General features: G+C 40.5%; 2 protein-coding genes across 8 annotated transcripts in view; one reads left to right on the top strand and one right to left on the bottom strand.

Annotated features, from left to right (window-relative positions):
• The first annotated feature begins 7989 nt into the window (after window positions 1-7989).
• On the top strand, window positions 7990-21797 carry CCNE2 (cyclin E2). Of its 6 annotated transcripts, none has more exons than XM_042973622.1 (12): window positions 7990-8024; window positions 9921-9960; window positions 10055-10157; window positions 10237-10290; window positions 11226-11377; window positions 12481-12616; window positions 15033-15179; window positions 16208-16303; window positions 17585-17719; window positions 19296-19407; window positions 19885-20042; window positions 20418-21797. In XM_042973622.1, exons 2-12 carry the CDS (start codon window positions 9947-9949, stop codon window positions 20529-20531), a joined length of 1221 nt encoding a protein of 406 aa, XP_042829556.1. In that variant the 5' UTR covers window positions 7990-8024; window positions 9921-9946; the 3' UTR covers window positions 20532-21797. The 6 variants fall into 6 exon arrangements, with proteins under 6 accessions (XP_042829556.1, XP_042829557.1, XP_042829555.1 ...); XM_042973623.1 differs by lacking the exon at window positions 7990-8024 and adding an exon at window positions 8488-8727 and having other exon boundaries at window positions 10058-10157; XM_042973621.1 differs by lacking the exon at window positions 7990-8024 and adding an exon at window positions 8489-8727.
• Window positions 21798-21891: 94 nt separating this feature from the next.
• INTS8 (integrator complex subunit 8) overlaps window positions 21892-27372 on the bottom strand; it is a 52699-nt gene continuing 47218 nt past the window's right edge. For both annotated transcript variants that reach the window (XM_042973617.1, XM_042973618.1), the window contains exon 27: window positions 21892-22011. In XM_042973617.1, the coding sequence (XP_042829551.1) occupies window positions 21895-22011 (117 nt within the window). In that variant the 3' untranslated portion in view covers window positions 21892-21894. The remainder of the gene's footprint in view (window positions 22012-27372) is intronic.

Raw genomic sequence — 27372 nt, 5'->3', positions numbered from 1 at the left:
GCTCGTATTGTGCACCTATCCCTGTTGGTGGACGGTGGGTAGGTTCTGACAGCAGAAGAAAGGGAGAGGGAGAAATGCATGCTGGCTGAGTCACCAAAACAACAGCTACCACACAGAGGCCCCTGAAGGGAACACTGCAGCCATGGAAAAAGCAGGAACACAGAGAAAGAAATTGGCACGATGAGTTCCCGGGATGGTAGGTAGACCAGTTTGGCCGGAGCAGTGGTCACACCAGAGAGCTGGGAGGACAACCAGACTGTGGAGGGCTCTGAATCCTTGCCCATCGGCTCCAGAGCAGCCTGACAGGGGCATGTTGACAGCTTTGTTCAGAGTCTTTGCAATTCTCCTGAAAACCATTCAGCAACAAGCATGAAGGTGTGAAACTCCTCTACAAACTTACATCTTCAGAGAAATGAGGAAATGAGAAAGGTCCCAAACTTCATATTGTGTGTGGCGTCACCCCTGAACCAGCAGAGTGAACTACAATGTGTGGTTTGCCAGCTGCCACAGGGAAGACCAGAAACCGCATGGAGGTCCGGGTGGTGCAGGTCCCAGCAATCCACAGTGAAAATTCAACCCCAGGAGGAGAGGACCCAGTCTGGCTGGGAACTGCCATGAGCAGGACAAGGAAAGAGGAGGAAGAAAAAAATCAAGTGCCTGGAGGGCTCACAGGTGCAAGTTAGGAAAGAGTGAGGAGCGTGCTGGCAGGAAGGGCAGGGCCCTCGTTGTCAGGGGCTCCATCAGGGGAAGGAGCGGTCGTAGGAGGCCTCCTGAGCCAGGCTGGAATCCTAAATAAAGAGGAAGCCCAGCTACAGAGGCACCATGTAGTAAAGAAAGTGGACATCTCCGTGGGAACACCGGAGGGAGCCCTTGAGCTGAGAAACGAAGACAGCCTGTGGAGGAAGGCTTCCTCACTCCAGGCACCAGCATTCTCTTGCGAATCGCTGGTTTTGAAAAATCCAACGCATGTAACAATAAATGATAAAAAGTTGTAACTCAACATCCAGTCAGAGGCACCGTAAGAAAAACATCTGTACAAAGGTACTGTCAGAAAAAAATCTGAAAGGGAGTAGCAAAACTTTCCCGCAGACTATGAAAACTCATCAGAAAAATGTTGCCAAAAAGCAGAAGAAAAATTTAACCAATATCCTATTATAACATTTAAAACACGTAACCAGGCTGTGGCCATGCAAGAAGCTGAGGGGCAGAAATAACTCAAGGAAGGGATGGTCGGGCAGTAGAGGGCCACAGACAACAGGAAGACTTGAAACAGGAACTGGTAGATTTAGAAAATAAGAAAAACACAACGTTTCAGAAACCACATTACAAGAAACACAAGAGAGAAGAGGCATCACGCTAAAGGACACTGTGGAAAACAAGAAAAGTGAAGAAGATAAAATAGAAATAAATAAAATCATTAGAGAAGGCATGATAGAGAAGACAAAGGAAATCGCACAAATGTAAACTGAGAGTCCCTGAAGAAAAAAAAAAAAAACCCGAATGGAACAAAACATTTTAAGATACAGCTCAGTTTTAAGAGGGTTTGTACTTGGGGTTGGGTGGAGAGCTTGGGCCAGATCACAGAACTAAGTTTAGGAAGTAGGTGGGAAGGAAGGGCTGGAAGTCATCTGGAGGCTGCGGTAGCGGGCAGGTCAGGGGCGGCCTCCGCCAGGACCTGCCCCGCTGGGGCCTCCTGGGGCCCCTCCAGCACCATGCTGCCACCAGAGGGGGCTCAGAAGCTGAGTGAGCAGCTCCTGTTTCCTGAATCCTGATTCTGCCCAATCTTAACTAGTACAGAAGTACAGGCCAGGGGTGAAGGAGTAAATGAGATAAATACTTCAGGAGAAGCTCCTTAGACAAAGTTAGAAATCAGAGAACCAGAAAGTATGATATGATCCCGTTCATCTTCCTGACCCATCCCAAGGTACTATTACCTTTGGATAGTAAAAATCAATGATTATTTTTGCAAAATATGCTTTTATGCTATTCTAAGTATGTACCAGTAACTATATGTGATATTTGTTTCACATGCTTTTGAACTTTATATAAATGGTATCATACCGAATGTTACAATTTACTTTTTTCCCAAACATTATATTTTTGAAACTTATCCATTGTTGATACATGTGGTTCTACTTCATTTTAACTATAACACAGTATTCCATAATAGGACTATACCACAATGTATTTACCTATTCTTTTGTAGATGGACCTTTCAAAAAAAGTCTGACAGGTTTTGTTTTTGTTTTTTTCAAGTTTTTATTTAAATTCCAGCTAGTTAACATACTGTGTAATATTTCAGGTGTAGAATTGATTCAACAGTTACATACAACACCAGTGCTCATCACAAGTTGGTTATTTTATTTATTTCATATTTTATTTCGAGAGAAAGCACGAGCAGAGGAGAGGGGCAGAGGGAGAGAAAGAGAATCTTAAGCATGGGACTTGATCCCATGACACTGGGATCATGACCTGAGCCGAAATCAAGAGTCAGATGCTTAACCGAGTCACTCAGGCACCCCGTTATTTTTGTTTTTTAAATAAAACTAAAATATATACCTACTCTATGACCCCAAAATTCCAATCTTAGGTATATACCCAAAAGGAATGAATATGTTTGTCCACAAAAAAGTGTTCACAAGAATGTTCACAGCACCTTTATTTGTAACAGCCAAAAAATAAAAAATAAACTGGTGTATAGATACAGTGGAATACTACTCAGCAATAAAAAGAAAGTAATGATATATGCAGTAGCATGGATGAAAGTCAAAAACGTGTTAAATGAAAGGAGTCACACAAGAATATATATGTGTGTTGGGAATGCAAGCTAGTGCGGCCACTCTGGAAAACAATATGGAGGTTCCTCAAAAAACTAAAAATAGAGCTACCCTACGAGCCAGCAATTGCACTACTAGGCATTTACCCAAGGGATACAGATGTGCTTTTTCCAAGGGACACATGCACCCCCATGTTTATAGCAGCACTATCAACAATAGCCAAAGTATGGAAAGAGCCCAAATGTCCATCGATGGATGAATGGATAAAGAAGACGTGGTACATACATGCAATGGACTATTAGTCAGCAATCAAAAAGAATGAAATCTTGCCATTTGCAACTACGTGGATGGAACTGGAGGGTATTATGCTAAGTGAAATTAGAGAAAGACAAAAATCATATGACTTCACTCATATGAGGACTTTAAGAGACAAAACAGATGAGCATAAGGGAAGGGAAACAAAAATAATATAAAAACGGGGACAAAACAGAAGAGACTCATAAATATGGAGAACAAACTGAGGGTTGCTGGAGGGGTCGTGGGAGGGCGGATGGGCTAAATGGGTAAGGGGAACTAAGGAATCTACTCCTGAAGTCATTGTTGTACTATATGCTAACTAATTTGGATGCAAATTAAAAAAAAATTAATATATATGTGTGATTCCATATCACATATACACATATAGTACACACATAATATATATATACACATATAATACACATATACACATATAATACAATTTATATAGAATATGAAGTTCTATTACAGAGCTAGTAAAACCAATCTATGGTGGAAAAAAATCACAACAGTGGCTCCCTAATGGTGGTAGGTGGAAATGGGCATTGCCAGGGAAAGGAAGCTTCCGGGGGATGATGGTAATGTTTTATAACTTGACAGGAGTTTGTGTAACACAAGTGTATCCATTAAGAATGTATAGTTAGCATTTGTACTTTTCATCGACAGTAAGTTTTATCTCAAAAAACTAAACAAATATTGAATTCTGCTAATGCTATGTATGCATACTAAAGTATTTGAGGGGAAGTATACTGATATCTCCAGTTTTGTTGGAAATGCATGAAAAAATAAGGTGGAATAATGGATGGATAGAGGTATGGACAGACGGAAAGAATCTGTGATAAAGTAAGCGCAGCAAAATATTGATGGGATTTAGGTGGGGGGCATATGGCTATTCATTATAAATTCCTTTCAACTTTAATGGATATTTTTAAATTTCATAATAAAATACAGGGGAAAATTTTAACATTTAACCCGTCCAAAACCAACTCCTAATTTCATCCTGCCCTAAAACTGCTCCTCCCTTCATCTACCCAGCCCAGCACCAGTAAATGACACTCAGCTAGCTGTTCACTCTTGAGCTGTCCCTGTCCCATTCATCAAATCCATCACTACATCCTTTCTGCTATACTTTCAATATACATCCTGAATGCAACCACCTTTCATCACCTTGCCACCCTAGCCTGTTCCAAGCTGTCACTAGCTCTCACCTGGGTCACTCCAGTCCACTCACTCCTCTCCCTGCTGGCATCTCTTCTCCACACAGCAGTCTCATGGGTCATTTTTAAATGGGAGCATTTAAAATGCTGCCCTTCCTCCCTCTCTCACTACATTCCAGCCATACTCACTTCCTTGTCCATTAAATAAGCCAAGGTCTCCTGGACTTCCTGTTCCCCTGCCTGGAATGTTCTTCCTCCTTACCTGCATGGCTGGTTCTCTCACTTCACAGTTCTCAGATCAAATGTCACACCAAGAAGTGTTCACTGAACTTGTATCTAATGTAGCAACTCACATCACATCCCTTATGCTGTTTTTATTTTTCTTACTTCTTATTACTGCTACGTGTTTGTTTTCTATTCCCCCACCCCTGCCCACACACACACACACACAACTAGAATTAAGCTCCAAGGGGGCAGTGATTTTTGCTTCACTACTGTGTCCTAGTGTATGTTGAATTACTGAAATGGATAAAATGTCACCTCCTGAGTCCTTCCCAGATCACTTCCTACCTCCTACAGCTTAATAGTCTCCTCTGTCATATTCCGTTTTTTTCTTTTCTATATTGCTTAATGATAATTATTCGCTACACATTTATTCTGTCCCCCACCCCAGTAGATATATGAGCTCTTACAGATAGGGGCGATTTCTTAATTGTCATGTCCCCAGTAGTTAACAGAACAGTGTCTGGCCCTGAGCAGGCTGATCCACCCTGCATCCACCTGCCAAGTTCAACCTCAACCTAGAGCTTCTGGATTTCTAATACTGCCCTGTTTATCCCTGTTCTTTCTCTGCACTGTGGAGTATCACAAATCTTGCAGGCCTGAACCGACCATCTTTAAAGGGCTCTAGCTTCCACACCTTAAGATGCCTCTCTTCTCCCCCCAGACCTCTAGCAGGTAGCCAAAGGCAGCTCTCACAGAGCCAGGCTCTCTCTGTCTACTCTCACAGATACCAGATCATGAAGTCAGACACTTAACCCACCAAGCCACCCAGGTGCCCCTGAATCTAAAAACTTCTAAAAAAGAGTTGATTCATTTTTTAAAAACCTTATTATTCATTGGGAACAATTCTACCATCCATCACTCTAGCCTTAGAGAATTAAAGTTCTATAATGGGATATCCTATGCATAACTCAATTCAGTATTTACCAAGGTCCTCTTTGTATGCCTCTGAACTGCTGGGTAGCTGCTAGAAAAAGATGAACAAAACAAAATTCAAGGACTAGTTGGAGATAAAAGACATTTTCATAGGTAATTATTGTCCTGTGAGGTGAGCAGAACTGAAGAGCACAGAGGCAGGGATTTGGAAAGCTTTCACAGAAGGTACGGCAAAGAAAGGCATAGAAGCAAGAAATAAGTGGGCTGGGCCTGATTTTTTTAAACCTGTGCTTCTAAAAACCTTTGTTTTCTCCCTGTTTTTTCCTGAAAATGAAAGCACTGTAGAGGCCACTACTTTATTTACTATGGTATTTTAACTTTGCATGAACCATGGGGGAAAATACTTCAGAAAATGCCCAAATTTCTAAAATTATTACATGTATGTATGAAAGAATTTCATACACTTCAAAGTGAATTTTAAAACTAGGGTCAGTGGGAAAAGAGGGAGCTAAAGGAATGTGTAAAAATATGAAACAAAGAGGGGCACCTGGGTGGCTCAGTCGGTTGGGCTTCCGACTTCAGCTCAGGTCATGATCTCACACTCTGTAAGTTCGAGCCCCGCGTTGGTCTCTGTGCTGACAGCTCAGAGCCTGGAGCCTGCTTCAGATTCTGTGTCTCCCTCTCTCTCTGCTCCTCCCCTGCTCATGCTCTCTCTCTGTCTCAAAAATAAATAAAAAACATTAAAAAAAAATATGAAACAAAGATAACATATTGAAAGATGATGTCTATGGGGCCTGGCTGACTCAGTCAGAAGAGTGTGGGACTCTTGATCTCTGGGTCCTGAGTTCAAGCCCCCCTTGAGTGTAGAGATTAAGTTAATTAATAAAACTAAAAAAAAAAAAAAAAAAAAAAGACGATGTCTAAAGTAACTACCTAAAAGGACAACTACATGAACAAAACTCTGGGAAACAGCAATTTTATAATTCAGCTTTCTGTGTTATTCAGGATCCTTCAAACTCAATTTCTACAGGTGTAAATGAGTAAGGGAGGTGGACAGGTGAGCAAAGAGCACTGAGCATGTGCTCTGTGACAGTTACATACACAAGAGAGGGTCTCTAATACATTATCAAACGTAACCTTTAAAAAGAGCCTTGAAATGGGTGCCTTCTATCTTTTCCAGAGAAAATCCATGCTCAGAGGAATTCAGTAACTTGCAACAGAGCAGGGCTGGAATCTGGATCCATCTGAAAGGTAAACTCACCTTCTTTTTAATCCCACTTAACTATTGGTCAGGTACTTGTAACATGGCAGAATTCACCCTGTTGGTTTCCAGACAAAGCAGTCTTGAGATGGCTTCTAATTTCTCCTTTACTATGACTGTACTCTATTCACTTCCTAGTCAAGGGCACTTACCAAAGTACACTTCTAATTACAGTCTTGTTTACGGGTAATATATTAATTAGCCCAGTGCTGAGCATACAATACATACACCAAAGTTAATCCTACAAATATTAATCGACGTACCTAGTTTTCTGTACATTTTATCAAATTCATTCATTTAGGCCACACCAGTTTTGCTTATGTCAAGGTAACACATTTGTTGGAAGACCTCCCCTTTCTTACTATCTCTAAGCTTTACACCGAAAGTGTTTTGAGGTGACTGCGAAAGGGAGGCAACTCCTCCCCTAACGAGAGCGCCATCAGAAGCATTATAAATGGTATCAAGCTTCTGGGCACTGACAAGATTCTGGGCCTCTCCTAATTCTATGGCACCTGAGGCAAGAAAGACTCTTACTATTTCCTCAGGCATAAAGACGGGAGAAAAAGAATTACTTTGCCGGGGTCCCAAGGCTGTCGCATGAGTAAGAATCCAAAAGGAAAGCGTGAAAAAGAGTTGGCCTTGCGGGCCCAAAACCCCGCAGAGCAGCCGTTATTTCCAGGCTCCGCCGAACAGGCGGAGCGGCACAAAGGGCGCGGGGCGGGGGTGCGGGAGGGGTCCCGGGTCGGTCCCGGACGCCGCCTCCTGGTGCATCTCGGGAAGGGCTCCTGCCTGGGCCGCGCCGCAGCGCCAGCCTCGGCACCTGGGTCTCCCCGGACCTACCCCGGCGGCTCGCGCCGGGCCAGGGCAAAGCACCCAACCTGGTCGCTCAGCGTCCGGCCCGAGCTGCCGCGAGTTCCAAGGAGCCTGCGCTCGGCTCCTCCACCGCGGGGGTCTTTGTTCCCGTAGGCGTCCCCGCCCCACTGCTCCCGCCGCAAAACCTGTTTGCGAAGTATCAACGGCATGTCCTGCTGGGAGATGTCCAGTCTTGGGTCGCGATGGAGCGGGGCGGTAATAAGGGCAACGAGGGTTCCCCCAGGTTTAGCCATGGGGGTAGGTGGGAAGAGAACGAAACGCGTCGGCCCCGCCTCCTGCCATTATAGTACGGAGGCGGGCGGCTCCCTCCCGCGCGGGCAACTCGCGCGGGCTCCGCAGGGCGCGCTGGCGGCGGCGGGGCGGGGCCGGCCGGGCGGGCCCCGGGCGGGCACGTGGTGGGGCAGTTTTCCCGGTCAGACCCCAGAGAGCTGTGGGGTGGAATCCCGCCCCCGGCCCTGCTCTTGAGAGACATTTTACTTTTGGGGAACCCCGGAACTGCAGGTCCGGTAGGCAGGAAGGGAGGGTGAAGCCTAGCGCGAGCGTTTCCTGCGCGGGGACTTCGCAGTGGGAATCCGCCTGGCAGAGGCAGGGCGGCGGAGTGCAGAGAGACCCACCCCCGGGAGGCAACCGGGTTGGCGGAGCAGGGAGCGGGAAAACAGGGTTGATACGAACCTCTTCCGTCGGCGGGCTGGAGCAAAGTGCAAGACAGACATCCCTGAGTTTGGCTGTCCTGGGGCGCCACGGCTGGCCCCGGTGGTCCCAGACCCGACGGGCGGCACGGAGACACACGTGGCTAGCCGTGCGCCCGGCTGTGTTTACATTCTGCAGCCTCTCCACGTTGTGCTGCCGTCCTCGCCTCCCATTGGCCAGTTCGGCAGCCAAAGTGGCGCTCCTCCCTCAGGGGCGGGTCCTCCTGGTCCCGGCGTCTCATCCGCAATAACCGGGTTTCTTGAACACTTAGCGGCACAGCCACAGAGCACCACAGGATGGCCACTTCCTGGCTACTCTGTGCTCACCCATGTCGCCTCCACCTGGTCGTAAGCCGGGATTGAGCCGCTGCCCGACACTGAAGGGATCCGGGAGTTGAGGGCGGGAGGGAATTGGAAACTACTGGCGGGAGACGCGGAAGCAGGGCGGTGGGGAGCCGAACCTTGGAGGAGGGCCCTCTGAGAGACTCCCTCCCGCCGCCAGGCATCGCAGGCAGGTGAAGTGGAGAGCAGGTGAACGCGAACTGAGGGCCTAGGCTAGCAGGCCCTTGGCCTCTGGGGGTGGGCGGGCGCGGACTGAGAGCAGGGCGCGGCGCGCGGGCCTGCGGGGCGGGCGCGCGGGAGAGGGAGCGCGCAGTCCGGAGGTGTCAGTCTGAGGCGCATGCGTGCGGGGCGGGCCCGGCCCGGCCTATATATTGGGTTGGCGCCGGCGCCAGCTGAGAGAGGAGCGGTAGCGGGTCTAGCGGTGAGGAGCTGCTGGGCGTAGGGAGGAGTGAGGGAGGAGAGAAAGCCCCCAGGGCCGATTCTTCCCGCGGGCGGGAGCCTGCGGGAGGAAATACGGGAAGGCTGAGAATTAGGCGGCTGGGGGGTCGGGAGGATGGCTCCCCGCGTTCCGTTCCTGTCAGGATCTTTGGCAGGGGGCCGGGGAAGTGGCGGGGGTGGAGGGCTGCCCGAAGGGGAGGCCAAGGAAAATACCCTCATTGCAGGGGCTTCTCCCTCCCACCCGCGTTAGGGGAGCTCTACCGCGCGATAGAGGATCGGGGTCTGGGTCCCCTTCCCGGAGAGAAAACCTCCCCGACCAGCCCAGTTTTCCCCTTTCTTTAACTCGCTTTCCTTCGTTCCCACCCCTTATCTGGAGTCGGGGTCCCAGTGCCCCTCCAAGCGACAGGCAGGGCCCAGTGGGGCTGGGAAGGAGGGAACGGAGACTGAAGGACGTGACACAAGTCTCAGTTCCCTCCTCCCCCTGCTTCCCCGCCACCGCCGCTCTCCAAATTGGCGCGGAACCGGCTTCTCCACAGCGTTTCGCCTCCACAACCCCCTCTCTCTCTGCTGCTTGTCCAGGATGGAAGGGGGGGACGTGGGGGCGCTGCCCAGGCCCCTCTAGGAGTTATGGGAGAGAGGACGGAGGGCGCAGAAAAGACCCATTTGGGGGAGATCTCCCTCCTTGCTGGGGGTGCTTTGTAAATTCTCAGACACTCGCGTCCCGACTGTACGTTCAGTTGAGACGCAGGCATGTGTCCAAAATTAATCCCGTGAAATAACCATTGTAGTGCGTAAGACAGCACGGTGAAATGACTCAGGCCACCTCCTGAAGGACTCAGCTGTAACCCCTGAATGAGCATCTGACTGGCACCTGGGAGAATATGGGTGACAAAATATTTGACTCTCATTTTTCCTCTCTCCTCTCCAGAGCTTTCACACACCTGAAAGAAGAGAATGTCAAGACGCAGGTAACATTATTTGTCTTGTAGATGTGTTTAAAAGTTAGCTGCTGCGTTTGAAACTCTTGACTTATAAAACTTCCTTTTAAAAAATTCACTGTAGTAGCCGTTTACAAGCTAAGCAGCAGCAGCAACCCCAGCCCAGCCAGACGGATTCCCCTCCAGAAGCCCAGATAATTCAGGCCAAGAAGAGAAAAACAGCCCAGGTGAGTTAAGGGGAGAGGGAGGAGAGAAGAACTTCTTTGCTGGGACTTTAGTTTAACAGTGGTCTTTTCTATTTTCCAGGATGTCAAAAAAAGAAAAGAGGAGGTCACCAAGAGACATCAGTATGAGATTAGGGTAATGCAGAACTGGACTGGGGGGGGGGGGGAGTTGGGTGAAACGAATGCAGGACAAATAAAAATTGAATTGGGTTATTGCTGTGCAACAGAAAGATACCTCTGACACTTACTCGGAATGACCCGAGGTCAGCAGGAAGGTGCTGATCTTTAGGTGGTTTGTATGTGCCTAAATCCTACTACAGCTGCAGAGTAAGTTTGCCTTGAAGCAGCTGGTTCCTCTTTGTAAATCCCTCCCTCTTGGAATCGCCTGGTGCACCAGGGCCCGCCTAATCTGTCCAATGTACTGCTCTTTGTTCCCTCTCTGGCTAGTGGAGGGTCCTAATAGCTGCTCCTTTGGGCATAAATAGGATGTGAAGTCACTGACAGACTGGCACCCAGCCCCTTGCTACCCATTCTGTGTGTGGTACAGAGAACACTAGAGACGTGGTTCTCTTTGAAACCAGCATTGGTTGGGGAAAGGGTCCTTTAAATATTAAACTAATTGACTTTGGTTGATTCCATTTTTAAGGTTTTGCCTTATAGTACTCTGAAGTATGGGAGCAGGCTTAAAGGGTTGGGGGGTAGGGATGAGGGAGGAGCTTTTTATAAAACAAGGTGCCCTTGCTACTATTGTAAAAAGGGAAGAACTTCAGTTTTTTAATCTTGAAAGTGATAAGTGACCACAGATGAATTTTTATTCCTCTCCTCCCCCAATGCCGAATGTCTTGTATTTTCAGAATTATATTGTTTTCTAAAACACCCCACCTGTTAAAACTGTTTGAAGATCAGTAGGAGCTGTATGGCTTATTTATAAAATGTCAACTAGATTATCAGCAATGTTAACGATGGTGTTTGGGAAGAACTATAGTCGGTTTAGAGATATTAGCTTCTATTTATGAAAGATCCAAGACAAAAAGGTGATTTTCTATTGCACAAATTCTTCTTTAATGACAGAATTGTTGGCCACCTGTATTATCTGGAGGGATCAGTCCTTGTATAATCATTGAAACACCCCACAAAGAAATAGGAACAAGTGACTTCTCCAGATTTACAAATTACAGATTTAAAAATCTTTTTATTAATCCTTCACCTTTGCCTGATTTAAGGTAAGAATATTTTTTTGAATTTAATGTCAATTAAAATTGTACTAATTTAATATATTGTACTATTTTGAGTCCTATTTTGCCTTCACTATAAAAACATACAAAAATTGCTCTGATATTTATGCATGTATTATTTTGAGAATACTTTGCTGTTCACAAAGGATATGGGTGTTTAAAATACTGATTTTTTTAATTTATTTTCATTTCTTTGAATACCGCAAGCCTCATTAGAAGAGCTGAACACCTTTAAAAAAATTTTTTTAACATTTATTTTTGAGACACAGAAGACAGAGCACAAATGGGGGAGGGGCAGGCAGAGACGGGGGAAGACACAGAATTCGAAGCAGGCTCCTGGCTCTGAGCTGTCAGCACAGAGCCTGATGCGGGGCTCGAACTCACAAACTGTGAGATCATGACCTGAGCCGCAGTCACTTAACCAACTGAGCCACCCAGGTGCCCCCTCCCCCACTAAAAAAACCCAAAACTTTTTTTAACATTTATTTTGAGAGCTTGGAGCGAGACTGAGCATGAGTGGGGGAGAGGAGCTGAACACCTTTTAAATGGAGTTTAAATGATTTTTCTAAATTAAGATGGAAGCATTTTAACATACGACATTTTCATTTGATGTATCAACCGTATTTACTTCTTACCAAGCTTAGTAAGGTCTATATGTTTTTTAGTTAATGAATAGGACTAAGAGGTACAGCTTATACAAAGCACATAGTGTAGTATTATTTGGCTCTATATGCAAATTAGTGGACTAAGACATTTAAATTTGCCAACCTTCCCCTTCACTATACTCTGCCAGCCTCCACCACTTTAGGTGATTCTACTATTGATGATCTGTTTGGAGATGATGAGATTTGTCTCTACTGGGATTATATGCTTAAATGTTTAAAATTTCAGTGTTGCTCTGGGGAAAGTACTCTTGAAGTCTAGTCTAAGTTCTTGCTGTATAATTTCAAGCCTCTGTTTTTTCATGCTAAAGAACTGGTTTCTAAAGAGCTCCTTTCAAGTTCTAATTGAAAGTTGGATTTCAGTGTCTGAAAATTTATGTTGTATATTATGTAGGTCACATAGTGATTCTTTTCTACCCCTTTCCATAGTTGGGGATGCTCAAATGATGTTTGGCTAAACATGCTAAAAAAAGAGACTAGATATGTTCATGACAAACATTTTGAAGTTCTGCATTCTGACCTGGAACCACAGATGAGGTCAATACTTCTAGACTGGCTTTTAGAGGTATGTTCCATTAATACCTTTCTCTCTGTAGGATGGAAAAATATTTAAGATGTAAATGTGCTTTTCAGGTGCCCTTGGTATATTATTCATGGCCAGCAGCAAATATTTTTGGGGGGTCCTTACTGTAGTTGATGGTACCAAAATGGCAAATGTCTACTTTGTGAGAGTAAAATCCTAACACAGCCACTACATCCCATATAACCCAAACCCAATTAGGAATTCCTGGTACCTGTTAGTATTGCTGTGTACCAGGCACTAGGTGCTGAGGATAATCAAGATGAACAGAATATGTAATTGACAAGGTTTTACATTCTGCTATACAAAGTGAAGAACCAGGACTAAGCTTCAGGGCCCTCAGAAGTCCTTTTCTGCATCACCAGAATCCAAATTATGATTTGGGATCTTGATTTCTAAATCCTAAATAAGGAGGCTTTAAATATCCAGAAGTACCAAGCCCTCTATGCTCAATTGTTTCCCTTTATTATATACTTTTATTCCTTTCAGAAATACACTGTACCATTAATCTAAAGGAATTACAGTGATTTTGAAGTCCCTAAAGATCTATGCCCAAAACGTTCTCTTGTTTAAGCCCATTCCCATTCTTTGGATAATAATTCCAAGAATTTACTTGTGTTGATAACAAACCTATTTTCCTCCAGCCTTTGGATATTTGTTCTGTAGTCTCCCTGTGTTTAAGATAGAAATGAAGCATTCTAAGGGAGAAATACTCGGCTTTTTGGTGCAACAACGCGAGAGTAAATCTCAGAAGCTATCAGAAAAGTTTTTTTAAAAAGGACTATAAAATGGTGTTCTTTGCAGTCAGGTTATCTTATCTCTTACTCTGGAAGACAAGATTATATTTCAATCATATGGGTACAAGAAGGTGGTTGGGTTTTGACTTTTGGGAGTACCTAGTGATCATGGAAGCAACCTAAACACAATCATACAGATTTTTAATTTTTTTCCTTTTTGTTACATTGACTTTTTATCCAATCTGAATTGGATTGGACTGTCCAAACTTATTGCTATTTTCCCTTAAATAGGATTATATGCAAAACTGGGTAGAATAAACAGAGTAGAGCATTACATTCTTTTTCTTAGTATATCTTTTCAGTCTAGAAACATAAAGATAGGTTAAATGTTACCATAATAGTTTAAAGGAGAAAAATCATCAAGTCTCAATAGATGTGAAAGACATTTTTTGAAATTCAGTTTCTATTCCTCATTTCAAAATATGTAGTAAACTAAGAGATTTCCTAAACACATTATTAGAACTTATGTATTTCAGGGCTCCTGAGTGACTCAGTTGGTTATGTATCTGACTCCTAACTTCAGCTCAGGTCATGATCTCACGGTTTGTGAGATTGAGCCCCGAATCGGGCTCTGCACTGACAGCCTGAAGCCTGCTTGGGATCCCTCTCTCTGCCCCTCCCCTGCTCGTACACGTACGTGCTCCTTCTCAAAATAAATGAACATTAAAAACAATAACAAAACCCTCCTGTATTTCTATCCCTGTTTTCTCATCCTCAAAATGGGGATAATGGTCACTTTCTGGAGTTATTTTGAGAATTTAAAGCTTTGCCTATAATAAGTGTGGAAATGACAGACATTGCTTATTATTAAGAACAGTAGTGAAACATTTGGGAAATTCCCAGTACAGTCAGAAACAAGGGATGTGATCAAGACTTTATATGTCACCAATGTTGTTCATCCAGTTTTTGTCTATAAAAATTCTTAGCCAATGCAGTAAAACATGGAAAAAAGAAGTTAAAAAAATATTAAAGGGAAAGGTTATTTTGTCGTTAAAGGTCTGCCTAGAACAGTGAAGACCATCATTTAGGGCTGTTAGAATTAAAAATATAAACTAAGCATGAGAACTTACCCATTTATCAGCAATAAACAGGAAATTAATAGAAAAGTTTGCTCACAGTCAGTAAAAATGTAAATGAATCTGGGAATAAAGTCCATGTGGGGCAAAAAAATAAAACAATAAAACTAGTAAATGAGGATGGTAATAGATTCTTTTTATCCTATTAGTACATGTTAACATCTGTCTCCCTCCTCGCCCTTGCCCAATCTCAGCTTTGATATCCTAAAAAACAAAGTTGGGCTTAAAATTTCAGGGGCACCTGGGTGGCTCAGTCCGTTAAGCCTCTGACTCTGGATTTTGGCTCAGGTCCTGATTTCACACTTTGTGAGTTCGAGCCCTGCATCAGGCTCTGGCGCTGACAACACAGAGCCTGCTTGGGATTCTCTCTCTACCCACCCTCCCACTCCACTCCTACCCGCTCCCCCCACCACTAAAATAAACATTTAAAAAAAAAAAAGTATTCTAAAGACTGGTATGTTAGGATCTAACTTTCTAATTTGAAGAAATTCATCAAATGATGATGTAAATATTTGGATCCTTCTCTAGGTATGTGAAGTATACACACTTCATAGAGAAACATTTTACCTCGCACAAGACTTTTTTGACAGATTTATGTTGACACAAAAGGATATAAATAAAAATATGCTTCAGCTCATTGGAATTACCTCATTATTCATTGCTTCCAAACTTGAGGTAAGTTCTCAAAGTTTATCCACAGATAGATTTACCTTAAACTCTTTTTACATCACATCAATCCCTACAACTTTGGATATGAACTCTAAGATAAGTGGATTTATTTTTCCCCTAAAACATTTTTTGAACATTCTTGATTTGTATGGAGGGATAAATATACTTCCTTTTGTAGTATCTGAGCCTATTCTAAGTGTCTGGTTTAGATTCTGGAAATGTAATGTAGGCAAATAGTCCATGTCTCATTCTGCCAAACAAAATATACCAGTGTGGTCCCAATACATAATTATGGCACTTGGATTCAATAGAATGGTCTTTGAAAACTAACTGACCAATCAAATGAAATAAATAGCTCTGCTGGGTTAGAATAATGGTCTCTATCTGTGTCTGCTGGCGGTGCCAGGATAGAAAGCAACTCTTTTCTGGCCTGAGGTTTTCCTTCACACAATCTCCATCTGGTTTTCTTAAACAATGTATTTTGGATTATCATAATTTCTTTTGAGATTTTTGAAACCTTTATCATCTTGAGGGCAGGAGGAGGACTGTGAAACATGCCTTAGTTTCCTTGAATTTATTTTTTTCTTCCATATTTTTGTTCTGAGCTTTAAGGGCTATCTCCCAATCCTGCCAAATTTGGTGAATAATTTTATATTTAGTCTACCCTTCTCTGGAATTCAACTGTGTTTCAGGTAGCTTTCTAGACTGAAATCTTGATTTTTAGCCTGTTCTCATCTGTAACAGGCCTCTCTTCTACTCTGATCATTCTATTTGTTCTCTGGACTGTTCAGACCGACCTAATATTCTAGTTGCTTATTAACTGAAATTCAAGATCAAGCCTATGAAAATAAGTTTCAATGTAGTTGGCTAATTTCACCTCCTACATCTGAGAAACGTTATCATTACTAAGATTTAAAATCACTTTATGAAGCTGTCCTTAAAAACAAAGCCTGTTAAGTGGTTTCTGTAGAATTCTTTTTGTTTTAATCTCGGTCTCAACTACACCTAATGTTTTTTTAAAATCCATTTCAAAGGAAATCTATGCTCCTAAGCTCCAAGAGTTTGCTTATGTCACTGATGGTGCCTGCAGTGAAGAGGATATCTTAAGAATGGAACTTATTATATTAAAGGTATTAAGTGATTCTAGTTGCAGTTTTAGTAACTTAACAGTTAGCTACTCAATCTCAAAGAACACACTGTAAGTAGTCAAAACAGATTTCATTCAGCATTAAGATCCAGTTCAAAGAGGTTAATGCATCAATATATTGACAATGGTATGGATAAATGGGGGTGGGGGGGAGAATTTACTTAAGCTGTAGACCATTTTTCTGTGTCTTTCAAGTTTTCTATAATGAGAATATACTGCTTTAAAAGTGATTAAGGAAATGCTTTGAAAAGTATAATTACCATACCATGTGTATATATCAATGAATTCCAACAGTGACACTCAAATATTCTGATTTTCCCCTCTTCCAACAGAGAATGAGAATTATTTCACTGCCTTTTTTCCTTTCTATATGCCAAAAAGGACTATTAAGCAAAATGGTGGAGAAAAAAACCCAAAAGGTGTTTAATCAGGCTCTGAATTAGAGTAAAGGCTGAGTGTTAGCTACTAGAAAGTATGTTATTAAATTTGGACATCATAACTTTGTATACAGGACACACAAGAAAACACCACTTTCATTTACTGTGTTGTAAATTACAAATTTATGTCTTCTAAATTATGCTTACAGTCTGTAAACATTCATATTGATAGCTCTATTAGAATGGGATCTTGCTGGCATGTTGATATTGTTCTAACAATAAACTTACTCAGATTCAGACGTGAAGCACAGTATGAGGATGTAAAGAGAAGACGGAATTCTCTGCAATACTCTTGTTCTCCCCTAATTACTTTAGACTGCTTGTAAATGGTAAAGTCCCAAAGCTTCATGAAGAAACAGATATGATACATTAAGATTTGCCTTTTTTGTTTTGAACTTTTACATTTTGACCGGAGCCATTAAAGATCATGGAAAGAAAAAGTCTAGATCAGTTTTTGGAAGATCTGAATGGAATTCGCTTTGTTCACTGAATATAATTTTAAAATGGCAGTTTCAATAAAGTAGAGAATAGATTTGGAAGACCAGGGGCTGCAAGAAATGAGAAAAGAAGGAATGAATATTAGGCTCAATGAGCTTATTAAGTTAAGATAGAGAATAAAAAAGGGAACTAGATTAATAAACTGTAAAATATAAGCAGCTTTACATTTTGAAGTATCTATAAGTACTTTTAATAAAATAAGGGTCAGAATAAAATTCCTAGAATAGGCCTAAAGCAGAAAGCTTTTAAAGGACTACTAGTAAATTAGCTATATATTACAGTGTATATATACTTACATTTACTAACAGGTGTTTTCATACTATTAACAGGCTTTAAAATGGGAACTCTGTCCTGTAACAGTCATCTCCTGGCTAAATCTCTTCCTCCAAGTTGATGCTCTTAAAGATGCTCCTAAAGTTCTTCTACCTCAGTATTCTCAGGAAAAGTTCATTCAAATAGCTCAGGTATTTTCACTGCAGATATGCTAATGTTTATTGTAACTGTTTAGTGCATTTACAGTCTTAAATAAATTATACAACAAAAATCGTAATGAATTAAATTCACTCCTTAATTGACTAGAACAAAACTGCTGATGCATAAAATTCTGTTCCCAGTATTTACATTGCTTAATAATTCTAGAGAACAGACTTTAAACTTTCAGTTTAAATGTATTATGAGTACTCTTCATTCTTTAGGGGTTTAAAGTAGAGTGTTAAATACCTCTTTTTGCTATTTAGCAGCCAGCTGTCTTTAGTATGATAGGAAATTATTCTCTATGATAATCTTATCCTCATATTTGAACACACTGTACCTATTTTATACATTAGAATTAAGATTAGTTATAACATTTTTAAAAAATCTAATTTCAAATTATGCTTTTGTAGGCCAACATAGCAAATGTTCTTTCCTGCTTGCTTCTCGTATGTATCTTAAAGGTTGCTGTACTACCATATATAAGTGAGAAAAATCTATGTTCGAATTCTATGTAGAATATGAAAAGCTTACATAAGAAACTGAAGGAACTGTGGTATTTTGGGTTGGGTTTTAAATAACCTAGGTTGAAATTTAATTTGTATTTTAAATCTAGTAAACACCTTATGAACTAAAACTGAATTAGAATTGGTTCATTTTGTAAAACTTTCTAATGACGGCTTATTTTTTCTGTCAGAATTGCCAGCATCCTAAAGTATCATAAGCAGCTATCGCCTTTTGATAGAGAACAAAAATTTGATAAGCTAATAATTACTATTTCTACATTGTTTATTTCTAACTCTTCTCATGTTTCTACCTTCTGGACAATGGGAGCAAACATAATTTGTTTATTCCATGGACAGTATTACCTTAGCCTCTGAAATCTAGCCCTTTTACACAATTCTACTATACTCTTTATTACCTAGATTATTTAAAAGGCAATATAATCTCACTGTTTAGATTACAGTAAAGCAGATACACAGAAGGGAACATGTTTCTAAAGGATCATTCTTAAAATGTATCTTTCCTGATTTAAAATGTTCCAATAATTTCAGTAATCAGAACTAAATTTACAGACCCTTTATGATCTAATCTAGGCTAATCTATGATCTAATCTGTGCCTCTCTACCTACGCCCCTCTCCCTTTTAAAATAAGGAATGAAGGAAAGGAATTCCTTTGTTCTGAACTAGAGGTCCCAAGGGAAAGTAATATTTCATTTATCTTTGCAAATGCTATTCCCTACACCTAGAATACTCTCTACCTCCCAATCTTCATGGCTACTGCGTCTTTTAAGATTTCAGCAGCACAGGTCTTCCCCACTCTGGATTAGGTGCCTTTCCTACTGCTACACACCACGCTGCATCATAACAATCCTTGCCTATTCACTTCCTGGCTTGAGCCACCACTCTGAAGGAAATTATCTTTGGATCCCTGTAGTTTTAGCAATTCTTGGCACATGGGTCCACATCATAAGTACTCTAAAATTATAGCTGACTGATCTTTAGTAGCAACATTGATTACTCATCCTTTCTCCTAATTACATGTACGTTTGCTTTTTCCTTTGCTAGCTTCTAGATCTGTGTATTCTAGCCATCGACTCATTAGAATTCCAGTACAGAATCCTGGCTGCCGCTGCCTTGTGCCATTTTACCTCTATTGAAGTGGTTAAGAAAGCCTCAGGTAAGGCACTATATTTTGTTATCTTCTTACATGTTCACAAGGGACTATTAATTTATCAACTTTAGCTTCCTATTAAACAGCTTAAAATTTTAATGGAAAACATTAGGTTAGCAATTACCTTCTCTTTTGTTAGAAGTCCTTCCTCATCTTCAGTATATATCCATAAACAAAAAATAAGGTCAAATGGAATTTAAATCCGTTTGAAGTCAGTCAGCTTGGTCACTGCCCTGCTTTAAGAGTTCTTTGGGTTTTGACAACTTCAGTTTCATATGTAGAAGGTACGGGTTAAGAAGCTCTAAGTCTTTTTCTCCCACAAAATAAGTCACCTTATGAACAGTTATTAGAAGGCCAAAATCCAATTCTAAGAAGTTAAAGCAGATTAGCATTCTCAAATTATCTTTAAAATCGGAAGGACAAGCCAATATATTGACAATTTCTCTTGTAACCTTCACATTTTCCTAACTTTCCTCTATCTAGGTTTGGAATGGGACAACATTTCTGAATGTGTAGACTGGATGGTGCCTTTTGCCAGTGTAGTAAAAAGTACTAATCCTGTGAAGCTGAAGATTTTTAAGAAGATTTCTATGGAAGACAGACACAATATCCAGACACATACAAATTATCTGGCTATGCTGGTATGTTTCTTGTGGGGCTTTTCATTTTATATCTAGTAAGTTACTGAAACTAATAAGGATACTAGAAATACTTTAGGGCAGTGATACAAGATAGAAAGCTCTAATGGGCACACTGATGTCACAGCAAAATTTGTAGAATGTCTCAAGATTAATGCCAGTAGTCCAAGTAAGAGTTTTTTAAAAATACAGCTATATTCAGTTCAAACTGTTGCAACCTCTAGAATAGGACTAGTCATGCTTGCAAAGACATAAAGAGACCATTTCATGAGGTCTAAGTAGTCTCAAATTAATATCCAAGTCTGGTTTGACTTTGTTTTACTCTATCAGTGCTTTACCTTACCTGTTAATCTCTGCATGATTTCTTCACATGTATAGGATGAAGTAAATTATGTAAACACCTTTCAAAAGGGGGGACAGTTGTCACCAGTGTGCAGTGGAGGCATTATGACACCACCGAAGAGCACTGAAAAACCACCAGGAAAATACTAACGAAGGTTAACTAAGCAAACAAGTTGGAATTGACCATTGGTAGAATTTCCTAGAACTGAACTACTAAAGTTTTCAGGAAAATAGTGCTATGACTGTCCTAGCCAATTCAGAAGTTTCACTGCCATTCTTCGATTTTAAAAAACCACTTAAAATTGGCATTAAGGAAGAAATTCCTACATTAGCTGTTTAAACAGCGGGACTTGTTTACAAAGATGACTTCATTCCCAAGGTGACTGGATAGAAGATAGCCACGCTTTATGCCATAATTTTTTTTTTTTAATCCAGTATTACTGTGTTACCTTGATAAACTAAGAATTTTATCATTGGAGTTTTAGACTAGGTAAGTGCCACCTTAAAGGCGACATTGAGTAATACAATACTTTGAATCTAGTTTTTAGATTCTCAAAATTCATATTGTCTTGACTAGTGCAATTTGGTTTTTGAAAATAAAATTTAAACTTGTTTACAAAGATTTAGTTTTGTAATAAGGTGACTAATTTATCTACAGCTGCTGTAGCAAGCTATTATAAAACTTGAATTTTTACAAAAGGTGAACTTTAATCTGTTTTTTATTTCATCTGCCTTGCCATAACATTTTTTAACCAGTAAGGCTTAAATGAACATGGTGTTTAAACTGTGGTCTAAACAGGGGGAATACCAAAGAAATTTTAAACAAGATAAACGTGTAGCTCCTACTTTGGGCTTTGACACAGAGGTTGCTTTATAATGACTTTTTGTACATCACAATTTAAGTGAAAAAGTACACTTTCAACCTATTTATATGAGAAAGTCACTTTACTAACTCCAAGACATCCCTAAGGATTTTTTCTTAATTTAGTGTGACTAAGACTTTATTTATGTTTGCAAAACTGTTAAGGTCGTTTTTAAATTCCTACACTGAGTTAAGGACAAAGTGATAAAGCTTAACACTTGGCCTAAACTTCTGTTTTCATAAGGCAGAAAAAGTAGTAAATGTATACTGACTCCTAGATTATTTATTAAAAACAAAACAAAACCCTGACGTAAGAACTTGCTGTGTATAGACTAGCTACTTCTACATATTTTAGTTTGTTTTTAATGAAATTTCAACCTCGAAAGTGGGTCTAGTTAGAAAACAAAGCATACCAGATTGCTAGTTTATTCTCTTACTGGATACATGAATCTCTTCTTTTGAAGAAATTATAAATTTAAGCTGTGGTTATGGTATGAAGTCTTCTGTACAGTTTTTGTTTTTAAATTGTTTCAGTATTTTGTCTGAAAAGAAAACACCACTAAATGTGTAAATATGTATTATATAATCTAATACTGTTTATTTTTAGCCCATTGTTTAAAAAATAAAAATTAAAAATTTTTAACTAACTGTTTAAAAGTAAAGTTTTGCCATTGCTTGGAGAAACTTTTTTTTCCTTCTCTGCGCTGCCAGCTGTAACACTTCTTCTGGGTTGCTTGCGTTCAATTCTGTCTGACCGATGGCTTTGATCTTCCAAAACAGAAAGGTGATGTTATTACAGGTGTGGTCAAAAACAAAGTCTTGCTAGTATACATAATACAAAACTACCTACATGCTAACAAAGTCAACTGTAAATGATGGGAGGTGTAGAAGAAATTAACAAAGACAGACTCAGAGCCACTCTTAAAGACCAAATGCCTAGCCACTGTTCATGGAATTACAGTAGGTTCCCCCTTATCTGAAGTCCAGCATGGTCCAGAAGATGATCCTCCTCCTAACAGGTCTCAGAGTCCAAAGTAATCTAATGCTTTACCGCAATGCCTACATCATTCACCTCACATCATCCCAAGAAGAGGGAGTACAATATTTTGATATTTGTAATAATATTTGTAACATTTGTAACAATATTTTTAATAATTTATTACATAAATATCTATATATAGGGTTCAGTACTCCCTATGGTTTCAGGCATCCACCTGGGTCTTACAACATATCCCCTGTGGATAAGAAAAGACTATCTACAGGAACATTAATTCATGTAAGTTTATTTGACTAAAAATACCAGCAAATAAGCTCTACATATCATCCAACACATTTTTACAGTTAATTAACGCTCCTACAAAATAGTTTGAAAAATCAAAACTCATGTTCCAGGAAAGGCTTTACTTTTTTAATATGCAAAAACAGGTAGTTGCTCAGCATTATGATAGCCTATATAAGTGGTTCATTTCTTTCATAATTAGAATACCTCAGCCTACTAAAAATCTATAGTATAATCTGCCAAAGAGCATTTTGTTAGAATGTATTTTAGGATCTTAGAATTACCTTTAGATTAAAAGGCAATCTACATCTTTAGATAAAAAAAGAAAGAAGCCCAGGGGTGCCTGGATTGCTCAGATGGTTAAGTATCCAACTCCTGGTGTCAGGTCATTATCTCACAGTTCAGGAGTTCCAACCCCATGTGGGGCTCCACACTGACAATGTGGAGCCTATGGGGATTCTCTCTCAAATAAATCATGTATTTTTTAAAAAGAAACCCTATTATAACTTCTTTAAACAACAAAGACTAACCGTCAACACCGTTTCAACATGAAGGAGTGCATGTGGAAAAACCTAGTCATAGGGTATATGACTAAAGAATGATTTCCAACAGATAAAATAACACAAAGATGACTGGCTATAAAAATCCAAAGTATAAGACAGAAGTTGGAATTGGAGCCAGAGATTTGAGAGAAATAATGTACACTGTGGGTAGTTAAACCCATGAGTGGATGAGACTACCTAGAGAGAACGTAGGGCAATCTGAAAATAACCAAAGGACTAAACTCAGAGGAAACCAAGATTAAGGGGGAGACAGAGGGAGATGCTCATGAAGAAAAGGACAGAAGAAAAGGCAGAAGAGTCAGTGAAAAAAATTGAGAGAAAATAATGTCAGGGAAGCCAAAGGAATAAAGAATTTTAAGAAGTGAAATGTCAACAGGATAAAGACTGAAAAGCATCCACAGACTTTGATATTGGTGATCCTTGAGAGAACTGTTAAGAGTGATAACAGCAGAAGTCAAATTACAATGGGTCGAGAGCTTCACAGAACTGGGCAGAGAAGGGACAAGGGACGTAGAGGTACAGTCAAGGATGAAATAGTTTATAAGCTATGGGAGAGGCTGACAATACAGGAGAGGAGACAACCAATTAATGGTCACTGAACAGGTTGAATCAAAAGCCTAAAAACTTGCCTTCATCAAGGAGTAACATTACCAACAATAGTCAAACTATGGAGAGGGCCCAAATGTCTATTGACTAATGGACAAAGATAATGGTGTCTGTGTGTGTGTGTGTGTGTGTGTGTGTGTGTGTGTGTATACACACGTGCACGCACACACATACATATATATACATACACACACACACAGATATACATATACACGTACAATGGAATAATCGGCCATCAAAAAGAATGAAATCTTGCTATTTGCAACGACACAGAGCTAAACTGTATTATGCTAAGTGAAATCAGAGGAAAAATGCAACAGGATTTCACTCATATATGGAATTTAAGAAAAACAGATGAATATAAGGGAGGGGAAGAAAAAAAAGGGAAACCATAAGAGACTCTCTTTTTTTTTTTAAGTTTATTTTGAGGGGGGGAGGGGCAGAGAGAGCAAAAGAGAGAATCCCAAGCAGGCTCAACACTGTCCACGCAGAGTCTGATGTAGGGCTCAATCTCATGAGCTGCAAGATCATGACTTGAGCCAAAATCAAGAGGCAGGTGCTTAACCAACTAAGCCATCCAAGCACCCCAACCATAAGAGACTCTTAACAATAGAGAACAAACTAAGGTTTGCTGGAGGGAGGTGGGCTTAGATGGGTGATGGGTATTAAGGAGAGCCTTGCTGGGTGTTGTATGTAAGTGATGAATCACTGAATTCTACCCCTGAAACCAATATTGCATGTATGTTAATTAGAATTCAAATAAAAATTTGGGGGGAAAAAATATACGTACCTCTATGTTTATGTTTATAGCAGCATTATCTATAATAGCCCAATTAAGGAAACAGCCCAGTGTCCATTGACTGATGAATGGATAAAGATGATGTGGTATGTGTGCATATGTGTGTGTGTGTGTATGTATATGTGTACATACATATACGTATATGTATACATGTGTGTGTGTATATATATATGTATAATACAATGGAATATTAGCCATAAAGAATGAAATCTTGCCATTTGCAATGATGTGGATGCAGCTAGAGAGTAATATGCTTAGTGAAATAAATCAAAGATAAATACCATACGAAATACCTCACATGTGAAATTTAAGATACAAAACAAATGATCAGAGGGAAAATAGGGAAAAGAGAGAGAGGCAAACCAAGACACAGACTCTTAATTATAGCAAACGGATGGCTACCAGAGGAAAGGTGGGTGAGGGATGGGTAAAAAAGATGGGGATTAAGGAGTGCACTTACTGTGATGAGTTCATTATACACCTGAAGATAATATTACATTGTATGTTAACTAAGTTGAATTTAAGTAACTTAAAAAACCAAATACCCTTTCCTCCCTTAATAAATTTCCTTTAAAAAAAAAAAAAAAAAAAAGTAACATAACCTCCTACTAAGAGTACACTTAACAATGAGCACAGAGGTAGAATTTTAAGGAGGGATTTGAAGCTGGTACTTATAAGGCCACAATTCCCAAAACTACAACTCCCATGTGGACAGGAGCTGATAGTCTTTTCTGGTCTATTCCAAACACAGGCAAGGAAGTACGGAACAGGGAGAAAGGAGAGGGGGCTGAACACAGGAAATGTCTAAAATAGTCCCTGAAAAGAAAGCAGACCACTGACTGCTGGCCCATAACACAAAAGAGATAAGAAGCCAGCTAAGCTTTGAGACCATGGTTTGGTAATGGCACCACAGTTTATATGGTGGCAGGATTTTTTCCAACCAAACTCAGTGGCTCGGGGAAAAAAGCAAAATTTTTGAACCGATTCAGGATTGGAATATTTCCAGGTGAAATGAAAGACAAAAATGCAAAGATGCTGAATATACATTTTTTTTTCACATTTTACTTATTTAAGTAATCTCTACACCCAGTGTGGGGCTCGAACCCACGACCCCAAGATTAGCACACTCCAAGTGAGCCAGCCAGGTGCCCCAAAATGCTGAAAATATTGACCAAAGGGTAGCTTTGACAGTCAGTCATAGATAAGCAGGGGTTCCCAAACCTGGTTTGTCATAATCAGAACTGGCTGGGAAACTTAAAATTTGGATTCCAAGACCTTATCTCAGACCAGCGGAATCCACACCTCTTGATAGTGTACACATAGGTATTTGCCATATTCAAAGTGAGTAGGGAAGGAAGGGAAGCTGGGAAGGGGCTGACAGACTGGGGAAAAATTGGTCATTAACCTGAATATCTCACTGACCATGAGGAACATGGGAGCCAGGAAGTAAGAGAAGGATAAATTACTGGCAGATGGATCTTAGGTAGAACAATTCTGACAATAAGACACGGCTATGGGTGTGGGTGGCTGATGCTAAGTAAAGGTAACAATCAAACTTGGAAAGCTACGGATAAGGATGTTGGGTAAATAATCACGTATATTTTGATGCATGTGGAGGAATAACCAGTAGCTTGGTTAGATGACCTACTAAAGAGACAAGTGTAAACTTTTAAGGAGAAAGGGCTTAAAATGATACAAGTAGAGACGGTCTGGAAATAGCACTGGAGACGTGACAACTTCAGTATGCCTACCAGCTGTGGATAAGCTGGAAATGGAGAATGACTTGCCTCCAATCAAGTAGGCTGGCTTCATGTTCTTTTTCCTTTTGATTTTTAAAAAACATACTATTATTTTCCCCCTCCAAATAATGCCCATACAACTTAGTCCATGCAGAAAGCTTTAAAAGATATACAATAGCACATAATTTTGTTAGCATGAGCGAAAGCAACAAGAAAAATTATCTGTGGTGATACTGATGCAGCAAGTATTAGTCAAGTAAAAATGGCCATAAATTTATAATGCTTTGGGGCGCCTGGGTGGCTCAGTCCGTTAAGCACCTGACTCTTGATTTCGGCTCAGGTCATGATCTTACGGTTTGTGAGTTTGAGCCCCGTGTTGGGCTCTGCGCTGACAGTGTGGAGCCTGCTTGGTATTCTTTCTCTCCCTCTCTCTCTAAATAAACACTAAAAAATTTTAGAATACTTTGGCTTATAAGTCAAACTTAAAAACAGATAACTCATCTATCAATAACTACTGAGCATCTATAATGTGCCAGGCACCATTCTAGGTATCAGCTATGACAAAGCCAAGTTTTTGGTGGGGAAACAGCCAATAAATTAGCAAACATATAGTATGTCAGATGTAAATCAGAAGTATAATGGAGGACATTTTCAAAAGGGAAATGAGAAAAAGTGTTGGAGGAAAAAGGGTAGATAAAGACATGGCTATTTTATAAGATGCTCAGGAAATGATCACTAAGATGACATTTTTTTTTTTTAATTTCTTCTTTTTAAACATTTATTTTTGAGAGAGAGAGAGCGAGCGAGCACGAGCAGGGGAGGGACAGAGAGACAGAGGGAGACACAGAATCTGAAGCAGGTTCCAGACTCTGAGCTGTCAGCACAGAGCCCAACGTGGGGCTCAAACCCATGAACTGTGAGATCATGACCTGAGTGGAAGACTAAGATGACATTCCAGGAGACCTGAGGGAAGTTAAAGAATGTTTATAGAAAATAAAATTTCAAAGGCCCTTCAGGTGGTGAATGTTTTCAGCATGTTCAAAGAACAATAGGGCTAATAGCGTAACAAAAGTTAGCAAGAAAGTCGGATGGACAGCTAGAGGTCATATGCAGGCTTGTAAGCTATTATAAAGACTTTGAGAT

The sequence above is a fragment of the Panthera tigris genome, chromosome F2 (assembly GCF_018350195.1).
Source record: "Panthera tigris isolate Pti1 chromosome F2, P.tigris_Pti1_mat1.1, whole genome shotgun sequence".
Lineage (NCBI taxonomy): Eukaryota > Metazoa > Chordata > Mammalia > Carnivora > Felidae > Panthera > Panthera tigris.
The sequence above is the reverse complement of the archived record's forward strand: the minus strand, read 5'-3'. Positions and strand labels throughout refer to the sequence as shown.

What these genes read in the sequence shown, in the direction of transcription:
- CCNE2 (XM_042973622.1), top strand. An exon ending in AGAAGAGAAAAACAGCCCAG is followed by an intron (nt 10,158 to 10,236) that starts GTGAGTTAAGGG and finishes TCTATTTTCCAG; the next exon opens with GATGTCAAAAAAAGAAAAGA. An exon ending in AGTGGTTAAGAAAGCCTCAG is followed by an intron (nt 19,408 to 19,884) that starts GTAAGGCACTAT and finishes TCCTCTATCTAG; the next exon opens with GTTTGGAATGGGACAACATT.